A 19,703-nucleotide genomic window follows, 5' to 3' on the forward strand; every position below is an offset into this window, starting at 1 on the left:
GGCAGTTTAGGCAACATTTCACAGTACAGCCTAAACGCCAAAATACATTCAAGTGAATAAATTCCATACTTTGCAAAATTATTTTATTTACAAAACAAATGGCACAGGGTGACCACACAGTAAATACACGTGCACACACTCCAGACATGTCAGTTTCTTTCCATAAAATACAAAGTGACAGACACTTCAGGCAAAATCCACATTTACAATTCTCACTGAGGGAGCAAATATTGCTCAAGAAGTTTCATTACCGGTACATTTAAGGCCATTTTCAAAGTCAGGATGAGATGATGCCAGCAGCAAGTTGTTGTAAACCAATATCACTAAAATGAATAAATTTTAAACTGACTACAAAGTGTGTGTAACATAATCATCAAACTTTAGCTTCACAGCAAAAAACATTAAATGATTAGTAAATAGAAAGCGCTACTTCACTTTTCACCATCTAAATAGACATGCCTCCATGTGAGCAGGTAAATACACAAAATGGTTTCCATTTGAAGGCTTATCTACCTAAAGCACTTGTAGTCATAACTAAAAGATGTGCTGTTTCTGTAATTATCAGTAACATGTTGAAACAAGATTCCTCTGTTGCGTTGAAAATAGATGAGCACAGGCTCTTCAGCCGCTGTTCAGTCTTTATGATGGCATGTACAATCGTAGAATTTGAAAATGTAAGATGGCGCCAACACACATTTCTACTCACAAGTGTGATAACGTGTTCAGAAAATACTCCCAATACAGTCTCGAGACATTTCCAGCGACTACTTTGTTGGATTTAACAAACAACAAATTCAGTGTTTGACTTGGAACAACAGTGGGAGAAAAAAAATGATAATTTAAACGGCAGGCAAATATGAAGTGGGAGTTGGAATGGTAAAATAAGAAATGTAAAAGCATCAACCAGCCAGTTTGCTGGCCACGATTGATGTTTTTCTTTGCGGCAGGTCTTGTGGGGTTGGGATGTGCCCACCTGTGATCTCAGTCTTCTCTGTTGGGGCAGACGGCAACTGTTTATTCTTCATCTTCGCCTTGGCCATATTGTAGTCGCCAGAGTCAAAATACTTTTGCTGTACAAAAAAAGAGAAAGAAAAAAGAAGGTACCGGTAACTGTAAGAGCAGAATTGTTGAAGTGAGCAGCGATCCAAGTTTAGATTCGACACGCACCCCCTTCTGCAGCCGTTTCCTCAGCAGGTCTGAGCCTCCAGGCTTGGCTCCTAGATTGGGATACTTGGCCTTGAGTTTGGCCTCCTCCGCCTTCTCCGGACTGATTACTTTGTCCTCCATTTCCTGTTGAAATAGGGCACACAGCGCATGGATGGACAACGTAACAGTGAACGTGAGCTAGCAGCTGCTATGACACAGGTGATTTGAACAAATAACAAACCTATGTTTAGTAGTTGCTAGTTATGCGTGTACACATAATCTGCCGGGGCAGCATTGGAGCATATTTTCGAAGCTACACCAATAGGCTAATTAGGTGGCTAGAGTCGGGTCTTAACTTTCTGAAAAACCTAGGAAGCTAACGCTGCTCTATAACGATAGCATCGTTTGTTGTATTAGCTTAGAGCAGCGTGCTAACTCTAGCTAACTAGCTTCGTGCTAACAGCCAGCTATATAACCTCAGCGATGTGACATTTTCTCGTCAAGCTTTACCTGCCGCTCATCAGAAGTCTTCGTTTCTTCGGCTTCCTCGGACATAGTTATATCGGGACCCTGCTCTGGATGAGAACCTCCAATGAGTCTTCCTGGAAGATGGACGGCGGTGCTGCTGCCTGACAGCGACTAGGCGGCGGGAGTAGCAGGCTAGCAGCAGCCTGTCCGGCAACAGGCTGACGAATCGATGTCAGAGACGCAGATGAGGAACTGGATCAATGCACGACTAATGGAGGCTGTTCTTATATACTGTAACTTATACTTATAATACATTAAGACATTTACGCCTTGATTTGACACACAAGTCTTAGTTTGTCCAAATTATATCTCACTTCCAAGATAAATAGTACCTATTGGCCCATTCTTTTTGGAAAATGTGTCAGATCTAAATACGTATAAACATTTATAGGGGGAAATATTTTCTCTGGAACATTGAATATTGCACTTTTAAAGTTTTTCACTGTACTGGTCAAGTTTCTGCATAGTGGTTAAAGCCCTTTTCACAGCAGTAATAGAACCAACAGACCAGACAAGATCTTCAGATTAAATAGTTTTTGTCAGTATGTACAACATTTGATTGATTTAATAAATGACACACACATTAATTTTGTCTAGAAAAACAGGCAGTCTTGTCTCTTTTTTTGGCAGAATTACATGGAACTCTTTGAATCTAATTCGTCAAGTGCTGCACTCTTTCCATAATGTTCCTAAACTGCAAAAGAATCAACTAAAATCATCACGCAGAAATAGAATTTTCAAAAGATGTTTTATTCTTTTTTTTTCTGGAATAATTTGACATTTTCAACATTACTATGCTTTAAAAATGATGCAAAAGGATGAAGTAAATTCTTCACAGCTGCTGCTTTGTGGAGAAATTTGTTCAGTCAAGGATTCAGTGGTCAGAGAGTTATTTAAAACTGAAAACATTATGGTGTCCGTCATCAGTTAATTGTAAAGTTTAATTTCCATAACAGACTATGGTTTACAATATAAACCAAGGTCAACTTTCTCATGAATTTAATTTCACAAACATTTTAATTATCATCTGCCATGTCCACATCTTCTTGTAACTTCTGCACCATTTTTGCTTCCATTTGTTTGGCTTTTCCTAAAAAAAACAAGTGATCAATGTCATAGTTTCACAATTTTATGAATGATTCCAAAATTGTACCGAATAGCATTAATATTTTGTGGCTCTAAAATGTCTTACCTGCATGTGGAGCCTTGATAAGGTGAATGTTTTTCTTCACTTCGGTGATGGCCTCTTCTTTCTCCAACTCTTTGCCCTTCTTTAATCTGTAAAATTGAGATTAACAAAAGTTAAGGTGAAGACAACACCGGCAAGAACAAAGTCACAATTTGTAACGGCAAAAACAAATACGTCCCGAGAACTGACATGACTCACTCACCTGTTCATGATGAATCTGGCCTGTCGCTTCTGCTTTATTTCTTCAACCCTCTTCATAGCTTCCACTGAAAGAATTCAAAGTGACACACAAGCTTTGTTCAAAAGTCATGTCACAAAATTATATTCATGGCGAATACACTTGGAAAATAAAAATAAACATTACTTGTTTTCCCCCACAGATCCCTGTCGTATTTAACAGGTATGTTTCTGCGTTTCTCAAACTCCAAAGAGTTATCCTAAAGGAGAGGATGTTTGTCAGATCAGTAACAGTAAAACTAAGGAATGACTTGAGAGACGTGCTCGATTGATAACCAACTCACCACGGTCAACTCTTTTCCTGAAGCCTTCCTAAATGCTTTGGTCCATCTCGTTTTTCTTGGATTACGTTTCTTCTTGAAGCTTCTGATGCATTTTGATCGGCAGAACCTGAATGACTACACATATTTAAGGAGATAGACAAATAAGTTTAATAATGGACGAAACCACAGAATTTACTGTATTTAAATTAAACTGATAAAGGTGTAAGCTGTTTACTTGCATGGAGTGTTAAACTTTAACTCTACATTTATTTTCCACTATCATTTCTATAAATCCATACCATACAGAGTTTATATTATATTTATCCAACGACACATTTTCAGTAGACACCATATTATTATTTTCTCATTGGCATGGCGGATACTGTATTCAGATCATAATTTAATAAGCAAGTCAAAAATGTTGCACAATACATTACAGTAAGTCAAAAATAGTAAAGAGAAAAAGAGGATTAAACTATATAAACAAAGCTTACCAACACTGAGTCTTATGGGACTTGTGTCATGACCCACAATGACCCACTGAGACAGTATGATGGATATAGATATATTTAGGCTTTAAATCTGATGCAAATAATTAAGATATCGTTGAAAAGCATGTCAGCAGAGCAGACACTCCAAGCTTCAGACACAATGTAAAAATCGTCAATGAGCTGTTTGTTCTTTGACAGCCTTTGACTCCAGGCTAGTGATATTTCTACCTGCCGCCAGAGGGCGCTATGACTCCTTAGGCTTAAAGCCAAGGCCTGCGTGTTGAACGTCCAGCAGCGTGGTCAATCACATTTTACGCACCACCTCGCTAACATAACGTTCTTCCACGCCACTTTCTACGTTATCCAACAATGAAACGGACACACTATACCGCTGAATAATTCACGCTGCAGAGGCTGACAAAACCGAGGTCCCCGTCCCACGTGAATTAAACTGTCTTGGCTAACCATAGCTAGGTAGCTAACTTTAAAAACAAGATACAAGCATCAACCTCAGTTGAGTCTACGCGATTACTCAGACAGAACGCGTCGTACCTTACAGTCGTTCCGGACAAACATAGCCCCGTGTCCAGGGTACACCGGTCCGGAGCAGAAATAACACTTTTCAATACGCATTTTGTGGCTTCGCGTAAAACTGCCACACACAGACAAAAACCACCCAAAGAAGACCGCCTCGTTTCTTGTTCGCCTTGCTTAATTCTGGAAGTCAAACCATCGGAAGGAGATTTGCTGCCCCCTGCAGGACATTTTGATTACGCGTCAAAGTTTCCACTAACGTTTCAAGATCGACTAATGTTAACCACACTAGATAAAAGTAGATATAAATATAACCAAGTCAGAACATATCATTATTAAATAAGTATAATATGTAAGTGAACCAAAATTTTGAATTGATTACTGACAGAAATCAAAACCTTCAATTGGTTTCGTTTGATTGACAGCATTCTATTTTTGGAGAGTAATCTGTTATTTCAGTAAAGTGACTTTTATATTTTTTATCATCCATGACTTCTGTGTTGTCATATATCTCTACAAAATCAGCTTTCAGCCAGTTATAAAAACATGGATAGGGAAAATAGAAAAACACTTTATATTTAGCTCAGTTGGAATTTACACTTTAGAGTATTGTATTTTTGATGGATGTATATATTTATATGGTTATTTCTTGCTTATTAATCAAGTTGCTACTTATCAACATTTACGAGTTTGTTCATGTTTCTGTTTCATTCAAGGAATGAAAGGTTTTATAAAACAAATTCCTACAACAGGTAAACACAGTTTACCCGTTGTTATAGAGTTTTTGTTATAGAGTAGCGTTAGCTTCCACAAGGTTGTGGTATATGGTATAGTATATTCAAGGATACACTATATTAGATTAATGCCTAAAAGGAGTTTTTTACAAAACACACACACACTATGTTCCAAAAAAACAAAAACAAAAACAAATATTTTTCCAGGAACAATTTTATTATGTCGTATTTGGGATCTTGAGTGTATCAAAAAGTCTGTTGCAACATTTTAAACCCTGAAATTGTTGTTGTTCACTTTGGTTTAAAAGAAACCACAACTTAAATAATAACAGTTAACGCTACACTAACTCTAGATTTGACACCTGAGTTAAGTCAGCTGTGGCTTTCTTACGACCCCTTTAACAACAAAACATAGCACAGATAAAATCTGAACATGAAACCAGCTTCCTTCATTTAGAAACATGTCACATTAATATTGGGATTCTTTTGTTTACAAGCTAAAAAAAAGACAATCTAAATTAAAACATCTGAGGTAACTATGCATCATTCAGGTGAAATATCATGGCGTTAGAGAGACAGCAGAACAATTTGACATCTCAAGCTTTAAAAATCAAAATGGAAAAAGCCTTGTGAGTAATAAAAATCATGAGAAATCCTATATTTAAATGTAGAAAATGTAAATGAAACCAAAGAAAATCACTAAATGACAGACTTTAAGTTTCTTTGGTTAGGATTATTTGTGTTACATAGATATTAAAATTGATTATGTTGCTCTTCACACATAGGGTTTAAGGCTGATAGTCAGGATCCTTCATCGTCACACCTGGACAGGAAAAATGATGGAGAGGGAAACACAATTCTTCCTCATACAGCAATATTGGTGAAGGATGACTGATGACTCTCTAAATATAGCACCCACGTCATCATCTATCACTGGCATGACACGCTGGATCTTTGGCCTTGTGTCAACGATTTCCCCATCACACTGAATGAAAAGCCACACCCGTCTGAGGAAGAAGACAACTCTTTGGATAATAGCATCGGCATCACCGCTGCGTCCAGCAAAGAAGGCAAATGGAACACAAGCCACAGAGACTTGTGCTCAAAGCTTTTACCAGAATAAAGCATCAATAAAAGTCTCAAACCACATTCTAAGGAAAATGTACATCATTGGCAAGAATCATTTTTGGCAAGCGCACCATCAATGCACATTCAGTATATATTTAGTAGCCTTAGAATCTCTTTTGTGTCATTAAAAACTCTTTGGGTACAATATTTTTTTTTTGTCTTTGGATCTCATCTTCTATAATATGCAGATCCCTTTCAATATTAAGGCCATGTTAAAGCTTTGAGTTTAGTGCACTGAAGATGTCGAACCATAATTTGTGATAAAGCTCAAAGAGTTTGACAATATCTAATGCACTTGTTATTTTCACAACATAGATCATTTGTACAATGTGAAACAAAACCACTTTTAAGAGGCTACAGAGATGGTGAAAACTGAGAACTTGGTATAAGAACGGCCTAACAGACATGGCATTGACCCCTGAGTCTGAGATAATACTGCACCATAAGCCATGAAAAGGAGGTAGTAGTGTAAATATAATAACAGGACATGGAGGTAGATACTAAGTAAAAAGGGCTCAACAAAGCTCTCTGCTCCAGTGGAACTTAGTTAAAGACAACGACAATGTATCACAGTAAATGTCTGACATTCTTTTAAACATTCATCATGGTGAGCTTCGGTTCAGGCCGGACAGAGGCAGAGAGGTAGAAAGTTTCAATAAAATGGAAATAAAATGTTGTAACAAACATTCATACGAAATCCTGAGGTAGATCCCAAGCAAAAGCACGCTTCCTACATTGCAGCAGCTGGCTTCCTGTTCCATTGTGCCTCAGGAAATAAATGAAGGGCTCAAACTCAGGAAGCTAACGATGTAGAAGGGACTTCGCTTCAGCAGTTGGAGATAGATCCAGGCCAGATGATGTCAGGAGCTGACTGCTTGAGATGTGTGCAGAGCAGGCTGGGAGCCCTCCGAGGAGCAGCAGAGCCTTGGAGCATTAAGGGACGGGCGACGGAGAGGACGGCCCTGCATCTCCTTATTTCCCATTTGAAACGGCTGCTGAGGCTCATCGGCAGAGGTAATATCATCCGGCCCGAAAGATTCAGGTCTGGAGCTTTGGCTGGTCGAACGGTTGCTCATTTCTTCGTTGCTTTCTTCATTGGAGTATTGTCCGGAGTCGCCGGTCTCTTGGCTGCCTTCGCTGGCGTGAGAGATCTCAGAGTGAGAAGGTCCATAGATGATGTCCCGTGATGAATGGGGCAAAGGCGCCGAGTGTAAATACTCTTCGTACCTCAGAACAGTATTGCCAGGCTCATACAAGCTGGCTCTGCGCTCAGCCTAAAGACAGAGAGATGACATCATTTCAATCATGAGGAAAAAGAAAGCTGATGTAACCAGAATAATGCCGATCCACTTACGTCAATTCCACTTGGAGTCGTGACGGAACTCTTGAAGAGCGCCCACCTCCTGCTTTGCCTCTTGCTGTTGACTGGACCGGCACAATTTATGATGATGTCAGATCCAGCCTTGAGCAAATGAGAAAAATATGACTAAGCATGTCAGTCTGGAACCTAAACATTCTCTATCTTCACCTTGTTTCTCTTTGTCTCACCTTAGCATCGATAAACGGAGCCCCCATCATGGGTGCGAGGGCCTCAACGTTCTCCGTAAAGCGTTCACTGGACGCGGCCAAACCGGAATGTGGACCTTCAGCTGCCCCCACAGCAATGACTTTGTGATTGGAGGATTTTCTGTTCAGAAAAACAACAGAAATATCAGACGAAAGCTCACCGTTTATGTTTTTCATCACAAACGAGAGCATTCCCTACCTGGATCCGCCCTTGCTGATGAGGATCAAGGCACACATAACAATACAGGCCAATGCGATGCTCACACCGACGATGATCCCCGTCATCGATGTCTGGTCTATGTGGTAGCGGCCATCGGAGAACACTGGAAGAGGGGAAGTTTATTACACATTAAGCACCACAAAGACAGGGGAGCGAAAACAGATTTCAAGCGTTCGGACTGTTAAAATGCAGTTTGTCAGACATCTGGACTCAAACTAAGCCTGAATGTAAACTGAACTAAAACATCTGCTGATGACATCACTCACACGAGAACAGATTTATGTATTTCTAGAAACACTTAGTTTGTATTTCCATCTCCATCTTGTATCATGATGGTGACGATAATGACAGTATAGACAGAGAAATACCATTTGTTCAACATTTGTTTTAAATATATATATATACCGCATATATATATATATATTGATATATTAAAAGAATCAGGCTTGCCAAGACAAGCGTCCAGTGTCTTGTGATAAATACCTATTGGGTCCGGGACATTGTCAGAGTGCCTGGGGTTCTTGCTGCGGTAGTTGTTCCCATGCTTCGGCCGCAGCTCCACGATGTCAGAGAAAGGCCCGTCGCCCACCTGGTTGCAGGCAGATATTTTCACCAGGTAGGAGTTCCCTGGCTCGAGCTTCTCCAGCAGAGCCATTGTGTGGCTTCCTGCAAGCAAGAACACACCACAAGTGTTAGAAGAGCGATGCATCTGTACTTTTCATCATGTAAGACAGATGTAAACAGCATGGAAGTAGACATGGTGCAAAAACTGTACACAATAGCACAATAATTAATAAGGGTGGCCCCCGGTGAGCCTATGAGCATATAGTTTGGACTGGATCTGTAAGTGCTACACTTTTTTACGTTATTTATCTGTGTAATGTTCTGCTTTTGCACGTCACCATAAACCTGTGATATGATTCCTTTAGCTGTTTGTAAGAGGCGGTGCGAGGCTACGTGACCCAGGGCACTACTCACCCTCCTTCTGCATCGTTTGCCAGCGTCCAGCCAACCAGGCTTTCTGGGAAGCGTACAGGATGGTATAGTGTTCAACCACCACACTAGGTTCTGAGGGTTCCCTCCAGGAAACCAGGGCGGTGTCATCCTCAATGAGAGTCGCTCGTACTCCTCCAGGCGGTCGGCTTGGAGCTGTGCACAGAGAAATCGTGTTTATTGTAAACTAAATATGATGAGGAGATTGAAAGTAAAGAAAAATGTGCAACACAGAAAGAAAACAAAGACACGACTTAATCAGAATAATATTTAGATGAAGTCAAATCTATTACCTGCCGGCAGAGTCCGATGGTAAACCACGGAGCTCCAGGAGCTCGACACCTGGCCCACATGAAGACGCACGACAAACTCATAGCGAGTGTTTGAATACAAAGTCTGAACCTTCACACTCTGCGTGGTGCTGTTGAAAAGGAAATTGTTCTGCATTATCTTCAATATGACAAATAAAACTCTCGGGTAGACTTAACTGTAAACAGCCAGTGATATAAAATAAAAGGAACATATTGATAAGTTGTTGTTTTATTGCAAACATGCAGTGCAACGTGATGCAATTACTTCTGTAACCACATTTGAACATGGTTCTCAGCTCACGTTTGTAAGTAGCGGATAGCAGAGGCATTATGGGTGCCCACGGGTGTGCAGCGGACTGTATAGCTGACGGCCTTTCCAGAGGGGAGAGCAGGGCGGCTCCAGCGCAGGGAGACTGCGGATGAATTGCTGGCCGACACAGTCAGGTGGTCAGGAGGCGGAGGGGATGCGGACAGCTGATCTTTAGCTGCTGAAAGACAGAACCGAAACACATATTTTTGCCACCTATATCAATTTGAGAAAAGGTTGTATACATTTTAAACTGTAATATTATAAGAACTTACAAACACATCCTGGAGTTGTGATTGTTTGGTCCGTCTGAAAGCCGTCCCCAGCTTGGCTGACAGCCAGAAGCTTAACGTGGTACTTTCTTCTTGGATCTGCAAAAGTAGTGCTCAGTGTTCAGCCAGTTCCACTCGTGATTATGGTTGAAGACTTTTGAAACTGACTTTATAATAAATACAAACATGTTTTAACAAATGAGGCATACATTTAAGACACCATTAAAATAACAAAAACAATGGCTGAGAAAAAAAAGGTCAGTATATATTTCATAATCGACTGACAGAATAACAATTAGCACAATGCAGGGGTGGGGGGGGGGGGCATTACTTGCCAGTGGACAATGATGGCCTCCTGGCTCATCCCACTGTCACATCTATCATTTGCCATTGTGTGTTAGGAGCGTGAGAATGATCAACCAGCGCCAGAGTAAGTAAATACAGCAAAACACGATCAATAAACTTTATGAAGGGTATCTGAAAGTTATTGATTCCCCTTTAGAAAACCAGATTTTACAATGATAAAACAAGAAGATAAATGTTGTGCTTACAAAACCGACCACTATTGTATGACGTCGCTGTACCAAGTGCTGGATGAACGGCCTGGGGGGGGGGGGGACGACGACTTTCATTTGATAATCTATAACAAAGTACCGGTATGTTATTTTGATATGAAAATGCTACCGTTGGTACAATCAGGATGTTTTTTATGCCTCTGCTTGCCTGTAGGTATTGACCACTGGAAGCGGTGTGTTCAGGCCCGTTGTGGGGGGGCTGGGCCAGGGGCAGCATTCAGCTGCTGGGGATTGCAGGCCCATGGGATTGGGGGGGTTTGACTGGGGTCACCAGTTCAGGCCAAGATAGAACAAGGAATCTGGGTGTGGGACTGTGGGATCTGAACCCACTTTGTTCCCTCTTTCATGGTCTTCCTCCTGCCCTCGTGTTGGAGACTTAAATTTGGAGCAACACAGAAAAACATGGCTGCAAGATACATAGAGATCAAACCGCTAACTGCAGCTCATCAACACTGAAGGATACTTTTACAATCTGACTTAAATGATTGGAGCAAAAACATTTAAAAATAAAAATGTTTACTCAAATCAACTCCTGTCTTTTTTAGATATTAACTTAGTAAGACACTTTGCTTGAAGACTCACGACACATCTGACATCATATGGTGCTGCTTCATGGTGCTGGTGATTGCTGTGGGTTATTAACATGGACAGCACAGATATCCAGGGGGGGGGGGCTAATACAATGCTTCTGTCTCACGGTTAGAGGTCAGAGGTTCGGTCCAGCTCTGGCTAATCCCAGAGGGGCTCCAGTGTCCAGCAAAAGGGGGAAGTGGCCAGGATCTTAAAGGGAAGGTCTAGCCCAGAACACAACACAATAGCCAGGCGTAATTATGCAAGGCACCGAATGGGCAACGGTGGTGGGAGGGACATCTGGATCTTGACCTCTAACCCTGGGAGCCTGATTTCACACAACACCACGGCCAGATTTCAGAGGGCTGCTGGTTAGGCAAAAGGGGTCATCCCACATTGATTAGGGCAGAGAGTGAAAATGCAAATTCAACCTCCAACTGTCCACTGGATGAAGACTCATTACAACAAGAGCCCACCGGTCTCCACAACAAAACCTCCAGCCTAATGGTAGAAATATAACATGGGCAATGTTGTATCTTCTCACAGCTAGAGCACTAAGACAACAATTCTGGGTCACTCACCGAGGCCACCGATGGTGTGGGCATAGATCACGGCCTGCAGCTGGATGGCGGGCTGCTCTGGTTGGCTTTCCTCGTGGTAACACAGCCGGTAACCCTCGACAGCCACAGATTCTGGGGAGGTTTGCCAGCGTACAACAATGGAGGTGCAGTTCAAAGGCTCAAGATGAAGAATAGGGGCTGAAGGCACTATTGGGGGGGGGGGGGGGGGGGGGTGCAGAAGGCAAAGGATCAATACACACATGTTATATTTAAACACAAAGGAAGACATTATTAAAATAAAAATAAAAAATATGGAGGGATTGTCTTCTAGACACAAGGATTTGTAAAAATATTTTTTTTTAAATTCAAATTAGGACATAAAATAAGTTTTCTAATTTAAGGTGTAGCTATACAAAAATAAAGATTAGGAGGCTGTTATTTCACTATTTATTTATTATTTATAGTATTTATGTTTAAACCCCAGCTATGGTGTGCTACAACTAAATATATAACTAAACCTTTGAAAACAAGAATTCCAGTTTGAGTGGACAAACAGCCTCCCCCAACAAACCGAGCCATGAAAAGAGGCTATTCTTTCACCGACGTAGATGCCGGAGGGCCTCTTTTTATGACCCGTGACTGAGGCCACTCTAACATCACTGACAGGGAAGGGCAAAGGTTCCTGGGTAACCAACACAAAGACTGTGGGACAATGCTTCAAGAGCAAACTCTAGTCATAAGTTGGACACTCTGCATGGGCTCTAGTGAATCTCCTAGCATTCTAAGAGCAACAGAAATATGATTATAGAAAAGCAAATGTGCAATGTTTGTGGGGATTCTCAGTCATCCATGTCATGGTAGGTCCAGTTGAATAAAGCCAACTGGACTTGTAGGAAACACTTGATGATATTTTACCAAATCTAAAATGCGTCTTCAACTCTCGATCAGTTGACTTTATTAAACACATCCGTTAACGTGACTATTTACACCCATGTGTGTCCAGTGCAAAAGATAAGAGTAACATGAATTTAAGCATACGAGAACCAATTTCCTTTTCATTCTTCTGCAGGTTTACCTTTGCTGCTGGAATTCTTGGGCGTACGATGTGAGGTCCATGCAGGGGGCTCGCACCAGCCCACGCGGGTGGCTGCAGCCATACGGAGCAGGTAGATGGTATCAGGCTGCAGGTGATCCAGCAGATGATCGGTGCTGTTCTCAGGTATCTCCACAGAGGTGACGGTGCTATCTGCAGCCGTACGATAGGACAGTCTGTACGCAGACAAGCGGCCGCGGCTCACCTTGGCAGGGAGCGGCTGCCAGCTGACTTGTATATCTGTGGAGCTGTGGCTGGCCAGACTTAGCTCTGGTGTACGCAAAGGCACTGCAGAAAGATGAAGACATGAACATGTTTTACTTTATTCAGATATACATTTTGCCATTAGTGAGTACAACGCACAAGAAAGAACCAACAGCATCCCCCCCCCCCATGCCCACTAAAAACCGTGTATGGTATACACATCAGTTGTTTGTAGTTTAGCTTGACCATCAGTGAATTATTGCAAGGAATGCTGGGAGGCCGAGTGGTTTATGCTTACCATCCTCCAGGGTATGCTGACTGACTTGGTCTGACATACGACTGGCTCCCATTGGCATATAAGCTACGATGTAAAAGCTGTAGTTCCGAGCTGGCTCAAGGTCATCGATGATATAACTGGTTGTGTCGTTGCCAATAACAACTTGGTATTCCTCGTTGTTTAGACCTGATGTAAGTACAAAGTACATTAGAAAATAACTTAGAATGACGTAAAGGAGGATTCTTATGCTTTGACGAGCTTAGCGATCATCTTTTCCATGAACATGGGTAATGGAATGCACAAAAAAGGATGAAAAGGAAATGTAACACTGGAAACCAATGCCTTTTTAACTCCAGGCAGAATAAGCTGGGGAGCAGACAATGGGCAGGCTCAGCCCGTTGTTATTGGGAAGCTGGTTTTCTTCTTGAACTCTGTTCTGTGCAGCAACAGATTGCCTTCACCAGGGAAAGTTGAGAGTAAGATAGCCGATTTTCTGACTTTTTCTGAGCTGAAGGAAAACATTTGAAACAAATTTTATTGTTCTTGCTCTCAGTCTCACCTTCGGCCTTCATGTAATGGATGGAGTAGGCAATAACTTTGTCGGCGTTGTAGAGAGGTTTCCCCCAGGCCAGTAAGATCGCAGAGCTTGAGATGGTTTCAGCATGTATATTCCTTGGAGCACTGGGCCTGTCCTCGGACATGACAACAATAAGGCGAGCCAAGGACAGCACAGAACCCTGTTCATTCTCCGCCAAGCATTGGTAGATGGCATCATCCTCAGGAATAATCTGGGTGATCACCAATTTACTGTGAAGCATAAAAAAAATATTAAGGATAATAAGCAATAAGCAATCTCAAATATTTTATTTTTAATGGTTAACTTTTTCCCCAGGTTTTTATTATGTGTGGTTTTTGCTTGATACCTGCTGTACATCTTAATCCTCCCATTTAAATGGACCTCTTCCCCATTCTTTAGCCAGCTAATGCGTGGTGGTGGCATTCCCTCTGCCTGGCACATAAACCTGGCAGTTCCCGCTCTTGGGCGGGTTTGGCTCTCAGGCCTCTCAATAATGGTTGGCGGCACTGAAACAGAAGTTTAAAAAAAAAACTGTATATTGTTCACCACCTATTAATCCACAAAACAAAACACAACTCCATTAAATGAACAAAATAGTCCACATTTGGAAAAGCCTTTACTCTGGAATACGGAATAATATATAAAATACTGTATGGAATATAAGAAGCTGTATGAGATGTGGTCTGAGCGTTTACTATACCTTGAACTGTGAGGTTGGCTGCAGCCACAGTGTGGTTGCGGGTTCCAGGGGTGGTAGCCCTGCATAAGTAGACTCCACTGTGCTTGGAACTGACATCAGCAATAATCAGGTTCCCATTGCCCATCACTTTGGCATTGTACACATCAATAGGTTTACTGTCAGCTCGGCTCCAGGAGACGATGGGCCAGGGGGTGCCTGTGGCCACACACTCCAAAACAACCGTTTGGTGAAGAGAAACCGTGACATTCTGAGGTCCAGCAATAATTCTAGGCCTCTGACGAGGTTTGGGGCCTGCACCTTCACAAGAAGAGGAAGTATTCATTAGGAAATGTATGTGTAATGCTAATTATTAAAACCCACTCAGTGACGTCGTCGTACCTTGATCGACTGTCAGTGTGGCCTCTCTACTCTTTAAGCGGCTACCGATGTTAGTTGCCACACATCGATAGTGTCCAGCATCTTCTAGTTGTACATTGTAGATCTGAAGAACTCCATTGGGTAAAACTGTTATTCTGGGAGCATAAAAAAGTAGCATTACGGTCATACTAGAACGTATATTGGGACAAAAAAAACTGCTTAAGCGCTGTTACCGGTACTATGTTAAAAATATCTGCTAAAAACAAGTGAATCACATGATGACTATATGAGGGTATCTGAAATGACTCAAGACATGCCGATGTGTACCTGTCCGTCTGTAGTGGTAATGTGTTTTGATTGAACTCCCAGGTGATGGTGGCTGTAGGCGTGGAGGTGACCGCACAGGAGAATCTCGCCACTAAGCCCTCAGTCGCCGCCACAGGCACAGGATGAAATATAAACTCAGAGATACCTATGTAAGGAGAAAAAACTGATTATTATCAGTCAATGACAGAAGTATGAGCAGTTATTAACAAATAAGTGGTTTTCAGCAATGGCTTTATTCACAATGTTTAATTTTGCTGTTGTTTACATTTGTCAGTTTGAAAAAAAGAGCTCTAGTTTTGATGAATTTTGGGTGTTTCAGTGAAAGGAATTGATCTTTTTGAGACATAATGATTTTGTTTTAGTGCAGATGAGTAATCAGTTGAAAGACCAGCTGGTAAATGGATCAATTAAAGAATGACATTGAATGATGCACTAGTATACTTTATACACAGTCATGCACTTTGTATTCAAGGATTGCAAGCAACCACTAGTTACAAATATATTTTTAAAAAAATGATGTATTTTTTGTTGCAGAAGTCAGAGATGACACTAAAAGTCGGAGAATATTGTAAATATAAACTTGGACATATCTTATATACAAATAAATAATCCACCTACGTCCTGCAATAAAGTCATTGATTACAGTGTCAATATACTTACTTTAAAATTGTGAAAACAACTGGCCAAAATTTACTGAATGACATTCTGTTAATGGTTTGCCCAATAATTAAGACAAATAAGCAACCTCCAATCCGCGTTTACTTCCACAATATTCTGTGAGATATGACCAATGACCTTCTTGCATTAAGGTGATAACTCTCTGCCCCCCCCCCCCCCCCCCTTCACAGGAAAGAAGTCAATATCATTTAAAGGAAATCAATACGATGTTCTCGCACTGAAACTCCTCTTTAAAGAGCAACCCTTTAATTCAAGACCTCTCATATCAATACCACTTAAACAATCCCTTTTAGTTTGTTTGTGAATTATTACTGTGAAATAGGCTTCGGTTTAGGGTTAGTAAATACAACCATATCCGATTGGCCAAATTCATTTGATTACTAATAGTCAGTATCATTTGAGGGCAACAAGTGAGCATCATGTCAAGCTCTGAGAACCTGAACAGAAAATCAAAATAGGATGTTTACTCTCCATAGAGCGATGAGACTCTTGTTAGAATTGGTGATGAAGATGGCAGGCGTGGCCTGCAGAGCCCAAGCCTCTAATACCTAATACGGTCTCCTCTTTTGTAAAGAACGAATCAATGTCGAGGTCAAACAGCACAAAGGTTTTTCTAAAGAGGTCAAAGTTCAAGTCTACACCCTGTCCATTCAATTTTGGCCCAAACCGGGAATCAAATCGAAGACAGTTCACAAAATAGACTAAAGTGATTATTAAATTGTTTTCTTATCCACTACTGCGTTAATAATAATAAATAATGAAACAACAAAATCACATATCTTCTTGTTTGGAAAATGTTCTGAGACAGTCATAAATAGATATTTGATAAGTTCTGTGAATCTGTGAGGTGCTGAAAGTATTGTTGAAGTCGTAGCCCTACAAGGACAAAGATTACTACGACGACTAATCCTAATTCCTGAATGTGAACAATTTAAGAAAGGATCAAAACTTTTTACTGGAATATTGGGCATGCTGATTCTCATGATAAACTGGCCTTTCTTCAACAAAAGGGCTCTGCCTGACAGGGCAACAGAGGGACAGATCCAATGAAAGGGATTGTGGGGCTGGGACAGAGAACAGCAGGGCACCCCAGCCAGAGCAGGCCTGTGACACCACAAAGCCTTTCCCTGCTGACCCCTGACCCCCAGGATCTCTGGACAGAAGGGGAGCATGGTGGAGGCCCATCCTCCACTCTCCACTCTCACACTCTTACCAATAACCTTCAACCCTTTCACTGACAAAGGCTGGACAATGGACCAAACTTGATTTTTGTCTTGACCTTTAATAAACTGATAACAAAAACTGCCAGAACTGGTGTTGGTTGAGTCAGTGTACGTAGAGGACGATGAAATGTTTCCATAATAAAAAAGAAAAAAAGAATTGTAGCAGAAACTGGGGAATCCTAGAGAGAGAGAGAAATTGTTATATATTTCTTATACATAATGCTGATTAGGATCTGTCCTCCATATATCACTGTGAAGATCAGTGTATGTTAAAGGCGAGCCTGGTTTCCATGACACCACTTATGGGACATCCGTCTTAGTCTCTTAGACCCATGAAAAGTGTCCATGGTAGACCAGCACTATTGAATTGCCACAGCTGTCCCGTCCACTGATATGTGGACAAACAAATGCCCTGAAAACTAAGCCTTTTCTTCAGAGGCAGCCAGTGTTACGCCAAACAAAGGCTAAAAGGGCAAATAGCCTTCCGGAGATTCCTCTGTGTAGCCGACCATTCAGCAGCTACACTCAGCCTCAATCTGCAGTGACAATCCGATCACACAGACGAAAGAAAACAGACAAATCTCATTTCTAATCTCTGCTCGCGTTTCAGTATTTTCATTGGTGTGCAAATGGTACTTTTCTCAAAAGAGAGTGACGTTCTCAGATGCAGGGCTATTTGCGGAATATTTACGAGCTTTTAAATTGACTCTCCATTTATCTTTAACTGTCTATTAAAATGAACCAACTGATGGCTTTTAACTCGAACAACTTCCAATAACATGGAAGAGAGCTTTTCACCCAAAAACAGTGGGTTAAGGTACATCTGCTGCCAATCTCCAAATTAAAACCCCATGAACTTGCCCTTCTAATACCTGAATGTTGACACTCCAATCAGCAGCAACTTTGACCCATACTCATATTTGTCCCAACAGCAAAATAATAAACAGAAATAAGGTTCATTTTAACCCCAGAAAATTACTTTTTCTCTAAACGTCATACTCACTTGCGATAGTCAGATGTGATCTTTGGCTTAGGATAGCTCCGTATTTATTCTGAGAGAGGCACTGGTAAAATCCTTCATCCGATTCTTCTGCGGTATGCTTTATCTTCGGTATGAACAAGGAACCGTTGGGCAGAAGCTGAATGTGCTCACTTTCCACCAGCTTAACTCCATTCTTCAACCACTTGATGGTGACTGGAGGCTGGCCGTGAGCCTGGCAGTCTAAGACAACAGGGTCTTGTTCTAGTGCAGTAACATCACTGGGCTCCGTGATGAAGGACAACTCGCTGAAGCACAAAACTCCTAGAGCAAAAGACCAGGAATGTGGGTAAGTAATGGATGAGTTACACAACAAAAATTACACAGATCACAACAGGAAGAAAACTAGTTAAAATTACTAGTCCAGAAAACTATTTTTTTTTAAAATGGCATGCAGTTTTTTGCAAATACTGCATACTTAGTAGAACTGCTACAATACATGTGGTTTAAGACATTGTCTAGTATTTCCCTTCATGATCACTGATCAGCAAATTGAAACGTTAGTAAGAAAAGAAAAACAAGATAATTACCTGTTAAAGGAAGAAACAAAACAAAAAGCAAACATTTCCAGTGGCTTTTCATCTTAAACTTCGCCATTTATCCGCTGCGTTCTGTCGTTTGTCTATCATCAGCCGCGGAACGCGCTGTCCGTTCATCCCCCGAGCCGACTTCTGACACAGCGGAGCACCGACAAGCCAGCGTGGGCACACCGGGAGCTCGCCCCCTGCGCATGCGCAGACAGTACACTCTAGAGAACGCGTGGTTTGGGGGGGCCACAAGGGCTCCCTGGAGGAAGTGTCCTAAAATGTGCAAGAAGAAATCCTGACAGCATTTATTTTCTGTTTTTCTGTCACCGCAGAGACATAAGGATCAACTCGATTCTCAACAGAGCTTTGCTTGGAGTTGAAGCTGCCGGATATTAATTTATTCTCCTGAAATAATCTTGGTTTTTGTGCTGTTATATCTATTAGCATAATTTGGGAACTTTGCCACAGTAAATAATCAAGAGCTCAAAAAAAACACTGTCTATGAAACACATGATAATCTTTGATCAGATCTATTGACATCCACACACGGTTTTCTTTAAGATGCAAACTTCTGAACATTCTTGTAATTTTGCCTTCTCATTTATTCTCTGTAGATCAGACATTTAAGACAACAAAATAAATTGCATTACCAGAGGCTTTTAGTAATAAGGTCACTCTGAACAGCATCTGTTTCCAGCATAGAATCTAATAATTAGGAAGCGATATTGACGTTTGCATGTCAGCTGCCTAATGAATTCAGATATTGATCCAGTGGATGAGCATTTTGACAATGACCCTGCCGGTTCCCAGCCCTCATTCAGTAGCAGCACAATGGGCTCCAGCTGCGAAATCAGCCATGCTACATCAGCAAAGCACTCATTCGTTGGTACAGCTAAATGCAGTCATCACATTCAGACTGGAGAATGTGTTCTGGCTTCCAAAACATATTATGTAACTTTAATTCACAGTAATATCTATGGATGACTGCATAATGACTTTAGCGATTACTGCCATAACGATGCACCTCCGCACTTCTATATCCAATCGAATAAGAAGTGTGGAGGGTAATTATGTATT

General features: G+C 41.3%; 3 protein-coding genes across 3 annotated transcripts; all 3 read right to left on the reverse strand.

Annotated features, from left to right (window-relative positions):
• Positions 1-73: 73 nt before the first annotated feature.
• On the reverse strand, positions 74-1,792 carry arpp19b (cAMP-regulated phosphoprotein 19b). Its single transcript, XM_068739491.1, has 3 exons — positions 1,657-1,792; positions 1,168-1,290; positions 74-1,070 (listed from the first exon to the last, which is right to left on the reverse strand). Exons 1-3 carry the CDS (start codon positions 1,699-1,701, stop codon positions 900-902), a joined length of 339 nt encoding a protein of 112 aa, XP_068595592.1. The 5' UTR covers positions 1,702-1,792; the 3' UTR covers positions 74-899.
• A 611-nt stretch (positions 1,793-2,403) lies between these two features.
• rsl24d1 (ribosomal L24 domain containing 1) lies at positions 2,404-4,556 on the reverse strand. The gene is made up of 6 exons (XM_068739489.1): positions 4,407-4,556; positions 3,385-3,498; positions 3,228-3,300; positions 3,066-3,129; positions 2,867-2,952; positions 2,404-2,764 (listed from the first exon to the last, which is right to left on the reverse strand). Exons 1-6 carry the CDS (start codon positions 4,485-4,487, stop codon positions 2,691-2,693), a joined length of 492 nt encoding a protein of 163 aa, XP_068595590.1. The 5' UTR covers positions 4,488-4,556; the 3' UTR covers positions 2,404-2,690.
• Positions 4,557-7,110: 2,554 nt separating this feature from the next.
• Positions 7,111-18,696, reverse strand: LOC137894466 (protogenin B-like). Its single transcript, XM_068739945.1, has 19 exons — positions 18,630-18,696; positions 18,064-18,363; positions 15,160-15,304; positions 14,854-14,987; positions 14,476-14,772; positions 14,122-14,281; positions 13,758-14,005; positions 13,220-13,384; positions 12,700-13,005; positions 11,646-11,831; positions 9,923-10,018; positions 9,642-9,828; positions 9,323-9,450; positions 9,015-9,185; positions 8,520-8,702; positions 8,016-8,139; positions 7,799-7,937; positions 7,605-7,712; positions 7,111-7,524 (listed from the first exon to the last, which is right to left on the reverse strand). The coding sequence occupies exons 1-19, from the start codon at positions 18,694-18,696 to the stop codon at positions 7,111-7,113; spliced, it is 3,558 nt and encodes a 1,185-aa protein (XP_068596046.1).
• Positions 18,697-19,703: the final 1,007 nt, after the last annotated feature.

The sequence above is a fragment of the Brachionichthys hirsutus genome, chromosome 5 (genome assembly GCF_040956055.1).
Source record: "Brachionichthys hirsutus isolate HB-005 chromosome 5, CSIRO-AGI_Bhir_v1, whole genome shotgun sequence".
In the NCBI taxonomy this organism is placed as follows: domain Eukaryota; kingdom Metazoa; phylum Chordata; class Actinopteri; order Lophiiformes; family Brachionichthyidae; genus Brachionichthys; species Brachionichthys hirsutus.

Coding starts and splice junctions, on each gene's coding strand:
- arpp19b (XM_068739491.1), bottom strand. CDS start 1,701: ATGTCCGAGGAAGCCGAAGAAACGAAGACTTCTGATGAGCGGCAG. Junction 1,291..1,656: donor AGACTTCTGATGAGCGGCAG/GTAAAGCTTGAC, acceptor CTATTTCAACAG/GAAATGGAGGACAAAGTAAT. Junction 1,071..1,167: donor GGAAACGGCTGCAGAAGGGG/GTGCGTGTCGAA, acceptor TTTTTTGTACAG/CAAAAGTATTTTGACTCTGG.
- rsl24d1 (XM_068739489.1), bottom strand. CDS start 4,487: ATGCGTATTGAAAAGTGTTATTTCTGCTCCGGACCGGTGTACCCTGGA. Junction 3,301..3,384: donor CAGGAAAAGAGTTGACCGTG/GTGAGTTGGTTA, acceptor CCTCTCCTTTAG/GATAACTCTTTGGAGTTTGA. Junction 2,765..2,866: donor TATCAAGGCTCCACATGCAG/GTAAGACATTTT, acceptor TGTTTTTTTTAG/GAAAAGCCAAACAAATGGAA.
- LOC137894466 (XM_068739945.1), bottom strand. CDS start 18,696: ATGGCGAAGTTTAAGATGAAAAGCCACTGGAAATGTTTGCTTTTTGTT. Junction 14,773..14,853: donor CACACTGACAGTCGATCAAG/GTACGACGACGT, acceptor CTTCTTGTGAAG/GTGCAGGCCCCAAACCTCGT. Junction 11,832..12,699: donor CAAGAATTCCAGCAGCAAAG/GTAAACCTGCAG, acceptor CCCCCCCAATAG/TGCCTTCAGCCCCTATTCTT.